The sequence below is a fragment of the Ovis aries genome, chromosome 6, assembly GCF_016772045.2.
Source record: "Ovis aries strain OAR_USU_Benz2616 breed Rambouillet chromosome 6, ARS-UI_Ramb_v3.0, whole genome shotgun sequence".
NCBI classification, from domain to species: domain Eukaryota; kingdom Metazoa; phylum Chordata; class Mammalia; order Artiodactyla; family Bovidae; genus Ovis; species Ovis aries.
The window spans coordinates 67,073,962-67,097,081 of NC_056059.1; the positions used below are offsets into that span (position 1 = coordinate 67,073,962).

Consider the following 23,120-nt stretch of genomic DNA (forward strand, 5'->3'; position numbering starts at 1 on the left):
CAGGAGACACGGGTTCAATCCCTAGTCCTCAAAGATTCCACATGCCTCGGAGCAACCATGTGTCACAACAGTTGAGCCTATGCTCTGGAGCCTGGGAACTGCAACTGCTGAGCCCACGTGCCACAGCTACTGAAACCTGCATGCCCTAGAGCCCGTGCTCCCCAAGAAGAGAAGCCACTACAATGAAAAGCCTGCAGCTAGACAGCAGTCCCCGCTTGCCACAATTAGAGCAAAGCCCACACAGCAAGGAGGACCCAGCACAGCCAAAAAGAAAGAAGGCAGGAAAGAAAGAAAGAGGAACCAGGCAGTCCGACTCAAGACCTCGTATTAATCTGTATGATAATTAGTATAACTAAGTAAGCTAACTAGTATATTTAGCTAACTCAGTATAATTAGTTTACCACAGTACACAAAAATAAATGGGGTAACAACCAATGTTACCCCAAATTCAGAGTGAATGACTCCTGAAATTATTTGACATTGGTTTACATGGCATAAAGTATGAGGACTTTGTGGCGGTTCTTTTCCCTGTGACAACCCTTTTCCTGAGGCTTTTTCATTTGCTAAGCACCTGCTACATATCGGATGCTGTTCTAGAGCTGGTTACAGAATCAAAAGATGATAGAATATTAGCAACAAAAGAGACACCAGACACCCTCTAGTGCAGTGGTTGCAAACTTGACTGCGCACTAGAATCAGTGGCAGAGTTTCACAAAGGGACTGCTGCCGGGGCGCCCCCTCCAGACTGACAGAGCTAGAATTTCTGCAAGTGGGGCTTCTGGAGATGCTACTGTGCTGCCGGTCTTGATGACAAGGAAAACCAAGGGGTGAGACATAGCCTATTTCAAGTCACAAAGCTAGAAATTTTAAAAGCACGTCCTAATTTTCAAAAATCTTCTCTGTACAACACTAAAATTCTCAGTGGTTTGATACCTGTCCGTTTTACCAATACTTAAGGAAGAGACAGGGCTTCCCTGGTGTCTCAGACAGTAAAGAATCCACCTGCAATGCAGGAGACCTGAGTTTGATCCCTGCGTCAGGAACATCCCCTGGAGAAGGGAATGGCAACCCACTCCAGTGTTCTTGCCTGAAGAATTCCATGGACAGAGGAGCCTGGTGGGCTACAGTCCACAGGGTCGCAAAGAGTTGGACATGACTGAGCAACTAACACACGCAAGGAAGAGATCAAGAAACACAACAAAATGAGTTGGGAGGAGGTCAGTAAGCAGTCCCAGACACCTGGTGAGCCACTGTAAGGACAATTTTCTCCCTCAACATAACAGAGCACCCAAACTAAACATTTTCCTGTCATATGAATGATCTGAGCACAATCATTCACCAAATTTGCACTTTCTGGACATTGGCAAGTCAAAAGCAGCACAATTAAGAGAAAATAATTTAATTTGGACCCATTCAGGAGTGGGTTCTAATATGGCACTTTGAACCACTGGCAAATTATTTCATTACCATGAGCTTCACTTCCTTTGCTGAAAATTAAATCACATCATGTAGGTAAATGCTTCCAGCACAGTTGATTTGAGAACTCACTCAAACAGCAAACCCCTTCCCTTCCTTCCTAGGAAGGCAGTCTTCCTCCTGTACCTGTCAGAACCCTCAGAACATGGTAAATCCTTGAGCTCCAACTGAGAATGTCCAGCAAAACCTCCCTCTCCCCTTGGGAGTATCTGTGGGCTGCATTCCAGCTCTGATCCATGCCCTAAGTCAGACGTGACATTATTCCTTCACTTCAGCACAGTGACAACAGGAGGGTGGCCCCTTCCATAAACACACACGCTGCAGTACCACAGGCTCTGGCATGCTAAACTGCAGATGCAGACGTCCTTGTAAGGTCAGCAACAATTACATGCACAGCTTTCAATGTCTAACTCAGTATTTTCATGAACAAGTATTCTCAAGGGGTGTATTTCCTCAATGAACCAAGCCAAATGGTTTTTGAAGTATGTTCATGAGGAAGGAAAGCCTGTATCTTCCTTAATGAACTCTTCCACTCCTGGGACATTGCTGACTACCTTACAGAATAATAATAATACCTTCTTTGTTTAGTGACTGACTAGGAAAATTTACACTTTCAACAAATGCAGCAGAAAGCTCCTCTTACTGTTTAGGGTGTAATGTTCCATGCAATGGGAGATGAAGCCAGTGTTGGCCTACCTCAGAGGTAGAGGCATCTGTAGAATTTGAATATGACACAACGTGGGCCATAATTAGGGGATAAACAAGAGATTCCACTGTAACTCCCATTACTGTATATAATTATATTGAACCACTTAAAATCCGTACTGTAGGTGCTTTGTATAATATTTGCTCCTAAATCCATAGCAAAATTCAGTTCAGTTCAGTCACTCAGTCATGTCTGACTCTTTGCGACCCCATGAATCATAGCACACCAGGCTTCCCTGTCCATCACCAACCCCCAGAGTTCACTCAGACTCGCATCCATCGAGTCCATGATGCCATCCAGCCATCTCATCCTCTGTCATCCCCTTCTCCTCCTGTCCCCAATCCCTCCCAGCATCAGAGTCTTTTCCAATGAGTCAACTCTTTGCATGAGGTGGCCAAAGTACTGGAGTTTCAGCTTTAGCATCATTCCTTCCAAAGATATCCCAGGGCTGATCTTCTTCAGAATGGATTGGTTGGATCTCCTTGCAGTCTAAGGGACTCTCAAGAGTCTTCTCCAACACCGCAGTTCAAAAGCATCAATTCTTCGGCGCTCAGCCTTCTTCACAGTCCAACTCTCACATCCAAACATGACCACAGGAAAAACCATAGCCTTGACTAGTTGGACCTTTTCACCCATTCCAGTCCATTTTAGTTCGCTGATTCCTAGAATGTCGACGTTCACCCTTGCCATCTCTTGTTTGACCACTTCCAATTTGCCTTGATTCATGGACCTGTCATTCCCGGTTCCTATGCAATATTGCTCTTTACAGCATCGAATCTTGTTTCTATCACCAGTCACATCCACAGCTGGGTATTGTTTTTGCTTTGGCTCCATCCCTTCATTCTTTCTGGAGTTATTTCTCCACTGATCTCCAGTAGCGTGCTGGGCACCTACTGACCCGGGGAGTTCCTCTTTCAGTATCCTATCAAAGTATGGGGTTCTCAAGGCAAGAATACTGAAGTGGTTTGCCATTCCCTTCTTCAGTGGACCACATTCTATCAGACCTCTCCACCATGACGTGCCCGTCTTGGGTTGCCCTGCAGGCATGGCTTAGCTTCATTGAGTTAGACAAAGCTGTGGTCCTAGTGTGATTAGATTGACTAGTTTTCTGTGAGTATGATTTCAGTGTGTCTGCCCTCTGATGCCCTCTTGCAACACCTACCATCTTACTTGGGTTTCTCTTACCTTTGGTGTGGGGTATCTCTTCACGGCTGCTCCAGCAAAGCGCAGATGCTGCTCCTTACCTTGGACGAAGGGTATCTCCTCACTGCCGCCCTTCCTGACCTTCAGTGTGGGATAGCTCCTCTAGGCCCTCCTGCGCCTGAGCAGCCACTGCTCCTTGGACATGGGGTTGCTCCTCCAGGCCACTGCCCCTGGCCTTGGGCAAGGGGTGGCTCCTCCCGGCTGCCGCCCCATAGTCGGCAAAGTAATGTCTCTCCTTTTGAATATGCTATCTAGGTTGGTCATAACTTTTCCTCCAAGGGGCAAGCATCTTTTAATTTCATGGCTGCAGTCACCATCTGCAGTGATTTTGGAGCCCCCCAAAATAAAGTCTGACACTGTTTCCACTGTTTTCCCATCTATTTCCCATGAAGTGATGCGACCGGATGCCATGATCTTTGTTTTCTGAATGTTGAGCTTTAAGCCAACTCTTTCAGTCTCCACTTTCACTTTCATTAAGAGGCTTTTTAGTTCTTCTTCACTTTCTGCCATAAGGGTGGTGTCATCTGCATATCTGAGGTTATTGATATTTCTCCCAGCAATCCTGATTCCAGCTTGTGTTTCTTCCAGTCCAGCGTTTCTCATTATATACTCTGCAGAGAAGTTAAATAAGCAGGGTGACAATATACAGCCTTGATGTACTCCTTTTCCTATTTGGAACCAGTCTGTTGTTCCATGTCCAGTTCTAACTGTTGCTTCCTGACCTGCATATAGGTTTCTCAAGAGGCAGGTCAGGTGGTCTGGTATTCCCATCTCTTTCAGAATTTTCCACAGTTTATTGTGATCCACACAGTCAAAGGCTTTGGCATAGTCCATAAAGCAGACATAGATGTTTTTCTGGAACTCTCTTGCTTTTTCCATGATCCAGCAGATGGTGGCAATTTGATGTCTGGTTCCTCTGCCTTTTCTAAAACCAGCTTGAACATCAGGAAGTTCCTGGTTCACGTATTACTGAAGCCTGGCTTGGAGAATTTTGAGCATTACTTTACTAGCATGTGAGATGAGTGCAATTGTGTGGTAGTTTGGGCATTCTTTGGCATTGCCTTTCTTTGGGACTGGAATGAAAACTGACTTTTTCCAGTCCTGTGGCCACTGCTGAGTTTTCCAAATTTGCTGGCATATTGAGTGCAGCACTTTCAGAGCATCATCTTTCAGGATTTGAAATAGCTCAACTGGAATTCCATCACCTCCTCTAGCTTTGTTCGTAGTGATGCTTTCTAAGGCCCACTTGACTTCACATTCCAAGATGTCTGGCTCTAGATGAGTGATCACACCATCGTGATTATCCAGGTCATGAAGACCTTTTTTGTATAGCTCTTCTGCGTATTCTTGCCACCTCTTCTTAATATCTTCTGCTTCTGTTAGGGCCAGACCATTTCTGTCCTTTATCGAGCCCATCTTTGCATGAAATGTTCCCTTGGTATCTCTAATTTTCTTGAAGAGATCTCTAGTCTTTCCCATTCTGTTGTTTTCCTCTATTTCTTTGCATTGATCGCTGAAGAAGGCTTTCTTATCTCTTCTTGCTATTCTTTGGAACTCTGCATTCAGATGCTTATATCTTTCCTTTTCTCCTTGGCTTTTCGCCTCTCTTCTTTTCACAGCTATTTGTAAGGCCTCCCCAGACAGCCATTTTGCTTTTTGCATTTCTTTTCCATGGGGATGGTCTTGATCCCTGTCTCCTGTACAATGTCACGAACCTCATTCCATAGTTCATCAGGCACTCTGTCTATCAGATCTAGACCCTTAAATCTATTTCTCACTTCCACTGTATAATCATAAGGGATTGGATTTAGGTCATACCTGAATGGTCTAGTGGTTTTCCCTACTTTCTTCAATTTAAGTCTGGATTTGGTAATAAGAAGTTCATGAGCTGAGCCACAGTCAGCTCCAGGTCTTATTTTGTTGACTGTATAGAGCTTCTCCATCTTTGGCTGCAAAGAATATAATCAATCTGATTTCGGTGTTGACCATCTGGTGATGTCCATGTGTAGAGTCTTCTCTTGTGTTGTTGGAAGAGGGTGTTTGCTTACCTAATGTAAATATGTGCTCAGACACTCAGTGGTGTCCCCCTCTTCGCAACCCCATGGACTGTAGCCTGCCAGGCTCCTCTGTCCATGGGATTCTCCCAGCAAGAATACTAGAGTGGGTGGCCATGCCCTCTTCCAGGGGATCGTCCCAACCCAGGAACTGAATCCACATCTCTTAAGTCTCCTATACAGGCAGGTGGGTTCTTTACCACTAGTTTTACCTGGGAAGCCTAATGTAAATATACATCCCATAAAAAAATGGTTTTCATATACAATCATGTACCATAGGTTTTTCTGAAGAGAGAATTCCAAGTTATAAAGACAAATATCTTAGTGAAAACATTTCTAACAGAATATGAGCAACATAACTGAAATTCTATAGGATGCTAGATATTATATAAAATAAATAAATGTGTGAATAAATAAATGTGAGGTAATATGTAAACAAATAATTTTGAGGAAATACCAACTTAAGATAAAATTAATGTTTTAAAAAAAAACTGGGATTTATCAGAAACTTTAGTGAGCAAATATGTACTGTAACTCTCTAGGAAGTAGATCAGGGCTTCCCAGGTGGCTCAGTGGTAAAAGAATCCCCCTGCCAGTGCAGGAGTTGCAAGAGACATGGGTTCAATCCCTGGGTCAGGAAGATCCCCTGAAGCGGGAAACAGCAACCCACTCTTGCCTAGAAAATCCCCTGGACAGAGGAGCCTGGTGGGTTACAGTCAACCCACTCTTGCCTAGAAAATCCCCTGGACAGAGGAGCCTGGTAGGTTACAGTCAACCCACTCTTGCCTGGAAAATCCCCTAGACAGAGGAGCCAGATGGGTTACAGTCCCTGGGGTCACAAAGAGCTGGATATGACTAAAGCAACTGAGATCTGACCGACATAATTTCTCATGCTTTTTTCCCAGGCATTTTTCAAGACTCAGGTACTATGGAATACCAGTTTGGGAAATACTGACCCTAACTAAATATTACCACAATCTACTGCCTTTCAAGAGTTATGACAAATAAATGTCCTAGAAGCCTTCATATGGAAGAAGAGTTGGTCCGCCTGGCAAACACACCAGAGGAATTTTTCAATTGAGATGAGCAATTGAGAGGAGCTCTTATAAAGCTTTGGCAACTCCTACAGGAAGGAAAACACAGCTTTTCCCATAGTAACAATTGCTGGTCATATAACCATTAAAAAGCAATTCAAACACCATTGCATATGGGCTTGTTTTGGAGGCAGATCCTGCAATGTATTCTTGAGACTAATTTTTCCATTTTATCTGTTGCATAATTGCAAACCAATTTGAGATCTGAATACACATTTGATGTGGACTGAAAGACTGTGTCCTCCCAAAATTTATAGGTTTGAAACCATGTACAAGCCTTGTGCCCTTGTCTTTGTCTGACTCAAGAGTTAATGACTGGGAAATGTGAAGAAGTAGAAACAAAGAACAGCTGTTGGGCTGGGGACCGGTAACGATTTAGACTACGATTCTGTCACATAACAGAATCACCAAACTCCCAGTTCCCTGAAAGATACAGATAAATGCCTGACACACACTTGTAAGTCGTGTTTACAGGAAGCAGACCCCCTCCAGATGAAAAATGCTGACCACAAGAACACAGACCTTAGACTGGTTGAAACCAGAAGGTTGATAAGGCTTGAAACTTACCTGAAACAACTAAGCCAAGACCTATCCATGAGCTGAAAGTGAAAGTGAAGTTGCTCAGTCGTGTCCGACTCTTTGCGAGCCCATGGACTGTAGACTACCAGGCTTCTCTGTCCATGGAATTTTCCAGGCAAGAATACTGGAGTGGGTTGCCATTTCCTTCTCCAGGAGATCTTCCTGACCCAGGGATTGAACCCAGGTCTCCGGCATTGTAGGCAGATGCTTTACTGTCTGAGCCACCAGGGAAGCCCTATCCATGAGCTGATCATGTCCTAAACTCTATAAAACTCCTCACTACCCTCTTCAGGGTGGGTCACACAGTTCAGGGCATTAGTGCACTGAGGCCCCCTTTGCCTGGCAAAGCAATTAAAGCTACTCTTTTCTATTTCACCCAAAAGTCTGTCTCTGCGTTTCTACTCTGTACCAGTGAACAGAGGCTGAGTTTCAGCAACATGTTGGCTTTAATCCCCAACGTGACGGACAGGGCCTGTGAAGCAGTGATAAAGATCAGAAGGGTGGGACCCTAATTCAACTGAGCTGATACCCTTATAAGAAGGGGAAGAGACACGAGAGCTCTCTCCTCCCTACCTCCTCCCTCCTCTCCCCTTCTCCCCCTCTCTTGCTTTCCCCCCAGAGAGGTTATTTGAGTACACAGGCATATGGCAGTTACCTGCAAGCCAGGAACAGAAATCTCATCAGAAACTGAACCCTGTCAGACCTTGATCTTGGACTTTTCAGCCTCCAGAACTGTTAGAAAATACATTTCTGTTGTTTAAGTCTCAGCCTGTGGTATTTTGTAAGGCAGCTCAAGCAAGCACATACAATATTGGACAAACCACTGTTTTTGGTCAAAACGACTAGCCAAATCAATGATAGGAAAGTGGAGGATGTTTAAAGGCTGAATCTACTGATCCATAGACACAGAACAGTTGGTTCATGCCTTAACTCTCTCCAGGCTGAGAGGAAGCATAAACAAACAAGAAATTTTGTGTTTTCTGTGTCACGAATGTTAAAAATCATGAGGGTAAAAAATGTTCCTATTAAAAATATCCTTTTTTTTTTTTTAAGTTGACCTTCATACTCTTAGAACTTTAAAAACAAAAACAAAAATCCTCACCCAAAGAAAATAAATGAAAAGCCTTTTTCCAATTTTAAGATACTTGAAGGAAAAACACTTTGAGCCTGACCTGTTCCAAAACACATCTAGCTGTCAAGTTCCTAATGGAATCAGGCTTTTGAAAGGTGCGCAAACATGCAGCTGTCATGTGGGGTGGGGGAAGATAAACACTTTGCTCACTAAAGAAAAGCAAACTAACAGCAGTCCACCCAAGCGCCGGGTTGTCAGGACTAGACAATGGAATGCTCTGGTTTCCAGGCCCCTGAATAGAAGCCATATCCCTGCAGACAACCCCCACACCGCCTGTCACATACTGCAATGAGCCTCGTCACTCCAGTCATCACAGTCGTTGTAGCCGTTACACTGCAGTTTCCTGGGGACACAGATGCCACTGGTGCACAGAAAGCTCTCGCCCCCTCTGCAGAGCGCTAAAAAAAAAGGAGAGAGGCAGAAAAACAATGTCAAAATAAATAAGAGGGTTTTTTTTTTTTTTAATTAGGAGAAATAAAGAACAGAAAGAAAACCTTCTCTTGATGTTCAACAGATGTGTTTCCCAACCCCCTCGGTTTCATTGTCACCAATTCCTCTCTGGCTTTCCAGAACATTAATTGTAAAATTACCTGAGAAGAATACAAAGTGTTTGCCTGAGAAAAGTGAAAGGAAATTCGCCAGTGGGCTTTCATAGCACAAGAGAGCGGCCTTGTCTATTGCACAGCTTATGTGCGGAAAGATACCAAGTGGGAGCATTTTTTTTAATAACTGAAAATTATTTTAAAGTGAAATTTATTGAACATTTAAAATCCTTCTACAACAATCAGTGTCATGCAGAGAAAGTTAGATACAAATAGTTGATATGTGCTTGAACACAGGCATAGAGATCCTATGCCTTGTATTGAAATATATTTATTAACTGGGCTTAATAAAAAAGCCAGTTAAAAATGTTAGAGCCTATTTTGGCATAAGGAATGTGAAACAACATTAGCTAATAATATTTTCTTTCTTTTCTGTTCCTTAACCCGGTTGCACTTTGGTGTTCTTTGCTTTAAATATTATGTTCCTTTTCTCCTCAAAATTCAACAAATATTCAATTATTTCAAAACTACATTAGACATAAAATGTGGGAGAAGCTAGAAAGATTCTTCTAAGGGAGACCATTACTCAAAGGACAAATTAATTCAACAAAATGGGTGTTAAAATACACTTCAATATTTAGCAATTTGCATCAAATGCCTTTTAAACGTGTATAATCTTTGACCCAGCAATCTTATTTCTTGGCCTTCATACAAAGTAAATCATTATGAATAAGTCCAAGTTTTTGTATTTAAGGAACTGTGTATTCCTTGATGAGATGAATCTTGTTGTCTAACTAAAGGGAAATAAATATGGAACATTTAACTCACAAGCTGAAATACAGAAAACTTCAGAAACATTCCAGGCAGTAAGGTCCATGACGCTTACATGTTCCACATTCCCCAGCAGAGAGGCTGCCACTCAGGAGGTTCTTAATTAAAGGGAAAAAGTCACTTCCATCTCAATGGAGCAAAATGTATTGCCACAAGGCAAAGGAAAAATGCAATTAATGGATTATCTTGCAATGCTATCAAGGAATCAGAGTTTCAATTTGTTGAACATTAAGTAAAAGTGCAAGTATGTTAGTTGCTCAGTTATACACGACACTTTGCAGCCCCATGGGTATAGCCTGCCAGGTTCCTCCACCCATGGAATTCTCTAAGCAAGAATACTGGAGTGGGTTGCCATTCCCTTCTCAGAGAATCTTCCTGACCCAAGGATCAAATCTGGGTCTCCTCCATTGCAGGCAGATTCTTTACCATCTGAGTCACCAGGGAAGCCCTGTTGAACATTAAGTACCAGTCAATTTGGTATATTTCTTATGATGGTAATTCATGTGTAACCTTCACAGTATCAACAATGAAAATCTGGATTTCCATTATATCCCATGATTTCTGTATCAATACAAATGGCATCTATGGATTTCAACTGCCAAGACATACAACAAGCTTAAGGTTTATAGAGTCTTAGAGGAGGAGAAGGGGACGAAAGAGGATGAGATGGTTGGATGGCATCACTGACTCAATGGACATGAGTTTGGGTGGACTCCAGGAGTTGGTGATGGACAGGGAGGCCTGGCGTGCTGCGATTCATGGGGTCGCAAAGAGTCAGACACGACTGAGTGACTGAACTGAACTGAGAGGACTCAGCCCAGAATTGTACTTCTCTAGCTGCAGTCCATGGGGTCGCGAAGAGTCAGACATGACTGAGCGACTTCACTTTCACTTTTCACTTTCATGCATTGGAGAAGGAAATGGCAACCCACTTCAGTGTTCTTGCCTGGAGAATCCCAGGGATGGCGGAGCCTGGTGGGCTGCCGTCTATGGGGTCACACAGAGTTGGACACGACTGAAGCGACTTAGCAGCAGCAGCAGTAGCTACAGACAGAAACTCCTCAAGACCATACAGGAAACCAGATATAAAATGAAAACCCAAAACAGTAAAGATATTATTGGCCAGTCTATACAATAGTGTCTCTTTAGGGTTAAGAGAAAGTTTTCAAAGAGTAAGTGTGCATCCTATTGTGAGATTGTTTCTGTTCTACACTAGAAAGTGCAGAAATTCCATCTGTCTGCATTTCAGCAGCTGCAACCCCTCAGAAGAATGACTGCATTCCCTACATTGTGGTTTGATGATTCCTTGGGAAATGTGGCTCAAAGTTCAACATTAAATAGCTCCTAACATCTAGGCTTCATCTCTAAGACCCCATATATTCTACTCCAATAAAGCCATTCGTGTGTAAGGTTCAATAAAATCTGGATCAAATTTAAAACATGACACTGCTGACATGTTTTGATTACTGACATCCCATGTCTTCGCTGATTCAGCAGAAACTGACTTCTTTTGTGTGGTTTCTCAGTTGGAGAAGTGGCTGTCCGTGATTTTAAGACACTGAAAATTGTTTCTTTATTTTTATTCTCCCTTTGCAAGTCCTTTGGATGTTCACAACTTCATTAATCAACACTCTTTGTACAGCTAGGATATCTTTGTACATTCTCTTTCTGTTTGATGTCTTCTTAACCTGTATTCAGAATCTTCACTTTTGTGTAAAACTGTATTTGTGTAAAACAGTTCAACTAGCAAAACAGATCAGACATATCTCATTTAGAAGTTCTAAAGTGCTCAATATCTACACAAGCAGGAATTCTATCACAACTTCCTCAGGGTAAGTGGTAGTTTACAAACAGAAACTAGAGCATTGTGTGCTTAAGACTGCAATTGCCCAAAGCCATAGAGCTGAGAATCCATGAAAACACCCCAGAGTCGTGGGGTCTGGGCTCTAGGCCCAATCCTTCACACCATAGCCACTCTCTGCACGGTTGATAGGCACTCAGTTCAAGGGTACCAGGTTCAGGTAAACACTCAAACTTGCCTTTTCCTTTCTAAACAAAAGATAAATATCTGTCCTTCAGGTAAATTAGACAAGATGAGATGACATTCTTTGTGAGCTTTCAATTTTTTGGAAAATACCCTGAGAGAGCTCTTAAAATCTCTTAAAATGAGAGATTTTTCAACCATAACTGTCACTGTCTTATAACAATCATCTTCCAATAGCTTTTAGACTGAGTCCTTAAGATGACAAAGGGATATTCCCAGAGGTGAAGTCACGCTATCCAATCTTGACATCATTTTCATTAACATCATTAACAGTGTATAAACTGGACTTTAGATCAATGGCAGATTGCTCAGTGGCAGGTTCATTCATTGATTGAGAAAATATTTACTGGCTCCTATGTGCTAAGCATTACTCTAGCAGTAATGCCAGATACAGCAGTAAAGAAAACAAAACGACTTCACCTTCATGTAGCATATACTCTACTGACCATCATCTAATAAAGGAATTTTAAGAACTAAAGATGCTTCATCACCAAAATAACTTCCATTTACAGATATGACAATTAATATTAATGCACTAATAGCAGTATACAAAGACATATTGCTTAAGATACTAGTTTACATATCCTAATGAAGAAGACAATTATGAGTCACTTGGACTTCAGAATCTCACGGATTCTGAAGAGTATATACCCCTGAGGATGATCCGCTCTTTTCAATCTTTTTGCTTCTGATAACAAACTGCTGAAATAACACCTATAGCCTGAAACAAACTTCAGATTTTCTGCAGTTGCTTCCAGCCCTCTCAGGTCTCTCTGTCTGTAATATAGCATGTATATCAGCAAATCCTCTCATTACTTTGCCTGTTAACTTTTAGAGTTTTTTCTCAGAAATTACTCACTGGTCTCTGACTGCATAGTATCCTCATTCACCATGCCTTTGAGTCCTTGCTTAAAGCCTAAAGCTCAAGTTCAACTCTATCTCCGAAGAGAAAAGCAACCTGGCACACAACAGCAGCATCGCCTGAGCCTCTACTGACCGAGAGTTTATCAGCCCTTCATTCCACATGGTGCTCAAAATTAAGTTACTATAAACCACCATTGCTCTTACCTTTTACAAAGCTATTTGACCATATGAAAAAGAATGAGGTGAGACAAGAATACTTCTTGGAGAGAGCATTGTGTTTCCCTATAATATGTTGATAAAAGGAGTGGGGTGAGAGATAAGAGGTGAGTGTTGTAGTTGTCTAGTCGCTAAGTTGTATTCCACTCTTTGTGACCCCATGGACTGTAGCCCACCAGGTTCCTCTGTCCACAGGATTTCCCAGCCAAGAATACTGGGGTGGGTTGCCATTTCCTTCTCCAGGGCATCTTTCCAAACCAGGGACAGAAGCCCAAGAGATGAGAAAGGAGAGGAAATCCAAGTGGGCGCTCAATAATTAACTTTGTCTTTACTCCGCCCTCTAAGTCATATGAACTGGAAGGCCCTTCCTTTTGTTGGATACCAAAGTCCATTGGGTCTCAAACAGTCGGACATGACTGAGCGCTTCACACTTCCACTTTCAAGACATCTAGAGTAGGTATCGATGGATTGCAGAAAGCTCTGTCTGAAAAGAATGAAATCCCCATAGACAGAGAGGAGCCAGTGAAGTCGGGCAATGTCTTGGGGGAGAGAAAGAGAGGTTAAAAACTTGGTTGAATCTCCCTGAGGCGCAGTATAGAGAAGACCCTTTGGAAAACAGAAATATCTAAAGGGACATTTCAAGTTGTAGATGGTAGGTGTAATCACTTCCCTATCTGCCATATGGAATTGACAAGGATTATGTTGAAGAAGGAAATGGCAATCCACTCCAGTATTCTTGCCTGGAGAATCCCAGGGACGGAGGAGCCTAGTAGGCTGCCGTCTATGGGGTCACACAGAGTCAGACACGACTGAAGTGACTTAGCAGCAGCATGTTGCTTTCTAAGTTTTTTCCACCCATTTATTTAACCAATTTGTCATTCTTCTAGGAGCATGAATACAGAAAGATCCCTTTTTGTAAAGATGAGAATATATCAATGAACATAATAAATAAGAAAATTATTATATATTAGGTTAGAATATGATAAGGGCCATAAAGCAAAAAAGAGTACAACAGAGAGATAGCAGATGTGGGCCTGGGGTAGAACAGGCCTCCAAGTTAAAAGTTGACATCCGAACAACACCTTCAAAGATGGAGGGCGTTAATGAAATCTCAGGGAAAGATTTCAGGGAGGAAGCAAAGACCGTCAGGCCAGAACACAGCTGGCAGGTATGGGGAACACCAAGGAGACCAAGTGTCTAAGGCAGAGACAGCAAAGGGGTGAAGAAGCAAGGGATCAGGCAGAGAAGACAGGAAGCCCCAAACACAAGGCTCTGCAAAGATTTTGTAGCTTAGATAATAGGATTCATTACACGTCGACTTGAGTGAAGGGTGGTGTGATCTGACTTACGTTTTCAAGGATCTCTGCTTGTTGTGCTGAAAATATTCCAGAGAAGCCACAGGAGCAGTAGGGATAACAGGTAGGAGCCTACTGGATTTAATCCAAAAAGAGATGATGGTGGCTCAGAAGGGATAATGGTGGAGAGGCCAAGACATCATTAGATGCTGGACATACTTTGAAAGTAGAACAAGCAGGGTTTTCTGGCCCATTAGATGAGAGTTGTGAGGGAAAGAAAAGAACCTATGGTGTCTTTAAGTTTCCACCCAGCCAAACAACAGGAACTGCCATCTGCTGAGATGGGGAAGACAACTGAAGGAGCAAGACTATGGGGAAAAAAATCAGAAGTTACAATTTGGACATGTTGAGTCTGACATGTCAAGTAGACAACCAAGCGAAAATGCTGAGGGGACAACCGCATACATAAGTTCAAAGTCCAGGAAAGAGGACAGGACTACAACGATAAAAGTATGAGTCACCAGCAAATCAATTTAAAGCAAGTACTGGCTAGGTGAGATCATGAGGGGAATGGTTCGTGAAGAGAGAGAAACGTGAGACTCAGCGAGATGGGGCAGAGAAGATGAATGAGGGCTGAACCACTGCACAGGCAATGGTTTCAGGAAAGAGGAGAAGCCAGCGAAGAGGCTGTGAAGGAGGTAGGAGGAAACCCAGCACGTGATGTGTTATCCTGGAAGCCAAGTAAAGGAGAAGATGTCAAAGAGGAGGAAGTGATCTGCTGCACCAGAAGGGACCTGCTGATGGGTCAGGTAAGACGAAAGTGAGAAATGGGGACACAGGTAAGAGGAGTTTGAACGGAGCAGTGAGAACAAAAGTCCGACGGCATACGTTTGAGAGAGAATGAGAGGAGAGGAAGTAACTCAGAATGAAAGGACAACATTTTTGCTCCAGAAGAGAATAATCAAATGGGGCAGTAGACTACAAGGGAAGTGGGGCAAAAAAGAAATGTGCTTTTTAAAACGGGAGTATTATTGCTTTACAGTGTTGTTTTGGTTTTTGCTGTACAACAGTCTGAAACAACCAAAGTATACAAGCATCCTTTCCCCATTGAGCCTCCCTCCCCGCCACACTCATCCCTCCAGGTCATCACGGAGCACTGAGCTGAGCTCCCATTCTATACAGCATGTTCCCACTAGATAGCTATTTTACACAGGCTAGTGTATATATGTCAATGCTACTCTCTTGATTCTTCCCACCCTCCCCTTCCTCTGATATGTCCACAGTCCATTCTCTATGTCTGCATCTCCATTCCTGCCCTGCAAATAGGTTCATCAATATCATTAGAAATGTGGTTTTTAATGCTTTTGAGTGAGTACATTCTTTGCAGGGAGCATGGAGTGGTATTAAGTTCTGCCTCCAGGTTGCCACAGGTCAAATAAACTATGACCACTCTTGAAGATACAGGAGCTCAGGGATGAAGGATCATCAACATCAGGAATATATTTACAATCTAAAAATGAAGGCTGTCTTATAGCTGCCTGTCCCTTAACCCCATCACTGCAATGTGACTTCCTCAGAAGTATCTATCTTCCAAGGTTAGTAATCCTCATTCTCTCCTTCCTCCTCTTCATCTATTAGACACCTGTTAAATGTGGGGTACATGTGCTAGTCACTTTTAATAGCCCCATCAGGACTTATCAAATGAACTCCTATTACTTCATGACTCATATAATTGATATTAGCAGAAGATATGTATTTGTTTGCTTATACTCTCTCCTTTCTAGAATGTTAGCTCCTTGAGAGAAGGAGCTTCATCAGTTTTTCTCACCATTGTGTACTGAGTCTAGAGTGGAATTAAATATTTGTTAAATGAATAAATGAAGACTGAGAATTTAAGGTGCCCAGCAGGACTACATGATTGCTCCTGTTTATTGGTTCTACCTGGATAAGCAATAGGTATCCCACAATTTTGTCCTTTTAACTGCTAGAGGAATAAACTGCTGGTAAAATATGACAGTTGCTCTGTGTTCTAGCAGGACACTCACTCAAACCCACGGACAAGTCTGGCTTCTGAGCAGCATCTGTTCCTATGTTAGAACAATGAGTATCCCCACTGACCTGTGATAGTGTGTCTAACGTTCTCCCAGCATCTCCACCGACAGTACCCATTCCTTGGGCTAACATGGCGGCTTTTAGATGAACTCCAGGGTACCAAGGAAAGGGAATTTGGGGCCACATCATGGGTGAAGGGGGTGTCTGAGTCACCCTCCTCCACTTCAACCAGAGGGTTCTACCATTGCTTGGCTTATGTATTTGAGTCTATGTATAATTTCCTTTGAAATGGGTTTCTGCTGCCAAAAACAAGTTTGAAAACCCCTTCACCCTTAAGATTTTAAGTGTTCAGTTCATATCTAAAAGAGCTTACATTTTACTTCATTTTCTTGGTGATGAATACTTAGCCCTGAATTTAATTATAGACTATTTGGTTTTTCATTTACTTAAACTTGAAAGAAGGGGATGCAAGATAAGTAACCTTCGGAGTGGGGTGGGTGTGGGAGGCGGGGAGTTCAGGAAAGGTCTAAAACAGGAGAAACACAGGTGAGAGTTGAGACCTAGGGCCACAGCGAGGTCAGAGCAGCCCTTCCTGAAGGTGCAGTGGGTGCAGACCTAACTCCCTCACACTGTGGGGCAAGAGATGCCACATCACTCTATTTTTCTAAATCAAATTAATACACACTTCCCCACTCAAAAAAGTGCAAAGAAATATTACTCAGGCATGCTTCAGGGGGCCTCTCCCTCCGTAGGTGGTACAAGGATTAAGAATAGAGGGAGAGGCTTAGCTTCAATTCCTTAGAGAACGGCTGAGGGCTTCGTGATGCTAAGCCCTCATGGTAGACAGGATGCTCTGCCATGTTACTGCCTCACCACGGTCATGCCAGGGCCCTGGTCCCTGATGTCAGCTTTCCTGTCTGTCCCACAGAGCTGTTCCTCTCTGAGCCCTGTCCTTCCCCTCAGCAAGTGCGCACCAGTCCCTGCTACATAAGGGACAGGCCAAAGCCCAGGCCCCTTCCAAACCTTGGGAGATGTCTCTACCCCTTCACACACTTCCACCAGTATGCCTTGCCCTGGGTGATCACACAGTCTGTGCTCAGTCATTCTCTCCTCAAGGCTGCTCTCCCTTTTCTGAGAACTCACAGATGACAACAAACACATCTATTACACAGATTTTTTTCATTCATCGCAGAGGAAGCAAATGTTTCCATTAGTACCTTTCAACATCTTTGTTCCAAGGTAGTATGTCTTAGGTGGTCAGTAATGCCTGTTGTATAAATGCATTTAGAGAGTTCTTAACTTAGATATTCTAAAAATAGAACTGCCACGTGGTTTCCTCCTTTATGATCTGTGGCAAACACCTTGCTGCAAAGACAAGGTAAAACCAATCCCCTCACTACAGTCCAACTCAGTGCCTATTATATAACTTGTTTTTATTAGTGAGAAACCATCTCTGCCAAACCAATGTTCAAAGCAAGTTCAAAACAACTCCCCCAATTAAATGTCCTTAAGACTGAGTTACTCCTTGACTCATTTTTCCCCCCTCTGAAATAAAGCTATGCTTTGACTGAACGGAAACTCTGCCAGCTGGCCTTCACCTTAAATTTCTGAAAATCAGAGTTAAGTATACTTATTGCCTGTCCAACAGCATGAAAGATCTATCATTCTGGGGAAAAAAACAGTCATTGTAAAATTATCTAAAAATCATTAGCAGGAAACAAGAATAGATTTGTAACTGGAAACACTCTGATAGGAGAAGGGATGGAAATAGAGTTTAGAAAGCAGCTCATGTCATCACTCAACATCTCAAGTAAAATCACAATATAAAATAAAGTTAGACAAAACCTTGGCCAGTAGATTTTAAATCTAATTAGACAGGGGAGAAAGTAAAGAAAGAGCACAGTAAAAAGCAGGAAGTCAAGCTTTATGGTCAGAGACTGGCAGAAATAGACTGCCAAGTAGAAGTCTGAAGAAACTCTTTGAAAAGGAATCTCTATTCATTCAACAGTTGAGAAAGAGAAGAGAAAGAAATTTTCTGAAACGAGAGAAACAACTTTCAAACAGGTACTGTCTAATTAAAAGAATATACAAGTTTACTACCTCAAGTTTTAGAGTCTAAAAGTCTTAAATAGGGCTCTAAGAGCCAATTAAAAAAAAAAAAACAACACTTGAATATAAGATATATGACAGAACTCTGCTATTTATTTCCTGCAAATAAATTCATTTATTTCCTGCAAATAAATGCAGTAACATAACTTCTAAAGAACACAAAAATTTTGAAACTCAATGTTTATAGTTGACCCTCCCTGTCAGGAATTATTATCAGGCAGGCAGAGATTTCTAAATTCAGAGATAATTACTCCACCATTTAGGGGAGTTATACTTTATAAACTTGCTTTGGGAAATAAAACCTACATCTTATACACAAGTAATTCTCACTTAGTGGTACTTCAAAGTATTTTTGAGGTTTTCTCCAAACATATGGCTGTCTCAAATCACATTTTGCGATTATTCATTATGAATCATAAAACTGATACACACTAATGATGGTACACTATACACACTACCTTTGACAAATTTCAAACAAAGGTAGGATGTCTTCTATAAAAGAGTTAATGCATGCATATAACCCTAAGAGAAATAAAGGAGATTATATATGACTTGGAAAGAAAATAACAGTCTTGTGTGTGCATATGGTAGTATCTAAAATGTTATACATATTAACATTTTTCAGATCTTTATTAAATGTGTAAAATTCAGTCACAACATCTATGGAAAGACTTAGAAGAAAGACAAACAGAAAAATAATCAGATTGAAGACCCATTGCAGGGTATTTTTCTTAATTGTTGGGCTATACAAACTGAACTGATATCATTTTATAAGTTCATAGGTGCAAATGCCATTTTCAACTCAAACCAAATTTCTTTTTTTAGTCCCAGTTTCTTTTACCTTTGTCCATTTTATGTACTAACAATGTAAAAGTTTGAATAAATTATCTATGACTTTGCAGTACTGTGGGTCTTGAGACCCAGAAATAGAATAAACATACACATGTTTAGAAATTCCCGAGGCACAAACTTTGAAAAAATATCTTTCAAGAACAGATTACAGGAATAAATTAGGAGATTGCTATTAATATATGCACACTACTATAAATAAAACAGATAATCAACAAGGACCTACAGCACAGCACAGGGAACTATACTCAATATTTTGTAATAAACTATAAGGGGAAAGAACCTGAAAAACTATATATATATAGAGAGAGAGCTTCCTTATAGCTCAAATGGTAAAGAATCTGCCTGTGATCCAGGGGACCTAGGTTTGATCCCTGGGTCAGGAAGATCCTCTGGAGAAGGGAATGGCAACCCACTCCAGTATTCTTGCCTAGAGAATCCCATGGACAGAGGAGCCTGGCAAGCTACAATCTGTGGGGTCGCAGAGAGTCAGACATGACTAAGCGATTTACACTACTATAAAAATATATATATATATATATATGAATCACTTTGCTGTACACCTGAAACTAATACAACATTGTAATTCAACTATACTTCTATTTTAAAAGATTACAGTTCTACCTTAGAGCCTAAAACTTCACTTCCAATCCCATGAGGACTGTACCAATACCACTTTCCCACCTATTCCCCATTACTGTTAATTATTGTTAATTACTGTAACAGAGTATTCCAAACATTATCATTATCTTCAAGATACTGTAGGATCTATCAATTTGGCAGATCAGATCGCCAGTAGCTGGATGCAAGATTCTGAACTCCTGGGTTGAAGCTCTGCCTAAAACCCTCTCTACTCTTCATCCTCATAACTGATCATAGCAAACCATTCACTTGCCCCGACGCAAGAGACCATGGGAACAGCACATATTCCATCGTTCAGGTCAAAGCAGAGTTGGGAAAACCTAGATCCTTTTGATTACCTGACCCTTCAAGTTTAAACTACCCCTGATAATCAGGTCACTTCAGTTCTAAATGCTATTATGATTAAAAGAAAATTGAGAGAAAATTAATTCATACTCATCCTAATATCCTGACATAGATTGGGTCTACAGACAAGAAATGCAATTATTCGTAACAGTGACCCTACGGTACCAAAATAAAAGTCATTTTGTAGAAAAGGCACAAACTTGGATTTAAATTAGGCTACCTGTGCTGCTTTGACCAAGTTATTTAAGTTTTCGGGGCTTCAGTTTCCTTATCTGAATTCTACCTGTTTTGGAATTGTCTTTGAGTATACACTAATCAGTAACAGATGTAAAGTGCCAGGCACCAAATCATGTAAAGTCCACTGCGTTCCGTTTACTAAGGCTGGGAAGTGTGTAATTCGCTTCCCAAAGACAGCCATCACAAAGTGTTTAAAAATACCTTGTGTTTAAAGAGTTAACCTGCAAATAACTAGAGCATGTTATTCACCAACCTTGCAGATATAATACTGCCCATTTAGACCTGGAAGTGAAGGCAATGTCATTCATTGTAACAACCAAGATAACTGAGAAAGAGCATTGTCTGAAGCGATCAACACCCATAGGAACCAATATAACAACATTAGAATTTACTAACTTTTCTTTGGCTCATAGACCAAAAAAAAAGGAAGTCAATTGCTCCAGGAAAGCTGACTTTCACTGTTAAATCGTTAGTGTCTTCTGAAATGATTTACATGCTGGTGGGACACAGAGGTCCCTGAACTCTCTCTCCCGGGCTTCCTCCACTTTCTTCTCTGCATGCCCTTCACAGCACAGCTTTGTAAAATCTCTCCTAGTATCCCTGGTTACCAGTATTATATATAACAAAGCCACACAGACGAAACCTGACATGGAAAAATCAACCTTGCCTAAAACTAAATATAAGCACAATTTAATTAACTTGCATTCCACAGTCATAGCTGCCAACTTACTGAGATTAGAAGACTTGGGTACACAGTACCCAAGAGCTCAGAGGGAGGGGGAAAATATGAAAGTTTGCTCCAAAATCTTCAGATGGTCCTTTGTAAACAATAAACAGGAATAATGTCTCCTGTACACAAGATACAGTCATCTAGTCAATGGTGGAGAGTGGGGAGTAGTGGGAGGAGCCCAGGCAGAAGAGAAGAGAGTTTGAGAGAGGCCGGAATTTCAGGAAAGACAAACAGAACTAGAAACAAATGGCAATCTGACAACAAGGTCAGACCTAAGTCAACTAAAGAAAGGTCTGCTTTACTCCTAAGAGGAGGAAAGATGTCGCTTCAGATAATGGAAAGTCAATAAACTCTCCATACTGCAGACCCAGTGGTGATGTAGTCGCCTCTAAAAATACTCCATGATCAGCCTCCTGTGCTTAAGTTAATACTGGGAAATGTTGTAACACAAGTTTCATCCAGTGGTGCATGCGCTATGGGGATACTGAGCTCACCTGGGGTGCTGTCCCTGGGGAGATGTCCATTTCTCCCACCTGTCAAAAGGATATGGAACGTGCAGTTGCCAAGCAGAAGCACAAGATGGCAGCGGTACTCAGTATACAGAGGCTGTTGGCGCCAGAGGGGAGAACTCAGCCTGGGACCTTCACAACCTGACAGGCTGTGGAAATTCATAGGGAATTCCAGTTGGGAGACTCCTCTTTTCCAAAAGGCATCCTTTGCTCGTGTCTATAACCGGGTAAATTTGAAATCATGGTAAAACCAGTACAGCACTGCAAAGCAAAACAAAGTAAAAACAAAAATTTTTTTTTTTTTAAAGCATGTTCCATATTCTAAATTTTACTTGGGTTATCCAGTTCTGAGTTTGTTCCTTCCAGTTTTTTTCTTTTTTTTTTTTCTTTTCCAATTTTCATTTTCACTCTACTTTACAATACTGCATTGGTTCTGCCACACCCTGACATGAATCTGCCCCGGGTGCACACAAGCCCCCAACCCTGAACCCCCCCTCCCACCCCTCACCCCACACCATCCCTCTGGGTCATCCCCATGCACCAGCCCCAAGCATCCTGTATCCTGTATCAAACATAGACTGGCAATTCGTTTCTTACATGATAGTATACATGTTTCAGTGCCATTCTCCCAAATCATCCCACCCTCTCCCTCTCCTACAGAGTCCAGAAGTGTGTTCTATACATCTGTGTCTCTTTTGCTGTCTCACATACAGGGTTATCATTACCATCTTTCTAAATTCCATATATATGTGTTAGTATACTGTATTGGTGTTTTTCTTTCTGGCTTACTTCACTCTGTATAATCGGCTCCAGTTTCATCCACTTCATTGGAACTGATTCAAATGTATTCTTTTTAATGGCTGAGTAATACTCCATTGTGTATATGTACCACAGCTTTCTTATCCATTCATCTGCTGATGGACATCTAGGTTGTTTCCATGTCCTGGCTATTATAAAGAGTGGCACATTTTTCTATTGGTTTTCTTCCCTATTGATTTATCGAGACTCCATCTGCTTCAATTATTTTCCTTAGACCATCACTTACTGGTCTTTTAAATTCACAGTCTTTCCAGCTATAGAAAAGTTTTACATATATGTGAAGTCAACTATATCAGCCTTTATGGTTTAGGGCCTCATAAACTGTGTCATAGGACAGAAACTCTAGGAGGGCAGAGATGCAGTCTGTTTGGTTTCCTGCGATAGCCATAGGCCCTTAAAGAGCAATGGACACATGGTGTGGCTAAATAAACTTTGCACTCAGCCCAGAATCTATCTAGAGTAGAAGGAAAATACCATGGCCAAAATTAAGACTGGTCAAGGCATGCCAAAAATAGGCCACCAAGATACAGAAGTCAAGCCAGGCTTCTTAACAGTCAAAACTGATTTTGCCATGGCCATAGGTAGGTGAAGGCTATAGACTGACTGACTAATTTCTGCTAGGGTATCATTCCTGATTATCATTTCCTATGATACTTCTCATATTGCTGAAATGGTCAAAATATTAAATACTGATCTGTATGTAGTGGAGCAGAATAAAAGAACTCTCGAGACGCTTTCCAAATGTAAGCTTCAGTAAAACGGCAAAGGGAAGAAGTTGGATAGTTACTTTCA

General features: G+C 41.7%; 1 protein-coding gene across 7 annotated transcripts in view; it reads right to left on the minus strand.

Annotated features, from left to right (window-relative positions):
• CORIN (corin, serine peptidase) overlaps positions 1–23,120 on the minus strand; it is a 297,895-nt gene that overhangs the window by 98,628 nt on the left and 176,147 nt on the right. For 4 of the 7 annotated variants that reach the window (XM_060417075.1, XM_012179916.5, XM_060417073.1 and 1 more), the window contains one exon: positions 8,529–8,642. The exons of the other annotated variants lie outside the window; for them this stretch is intronic. In XM_060417075.1, coding sequence (XP_060273058.1) covers positions 8,529–8,642 — 114 coding nt within the window. The remainder of the gene's footprint in view (positions 1–8,528; positions 8,643–23,120) is intronic. 7 annotated transcript variants of the gene reach the window in all.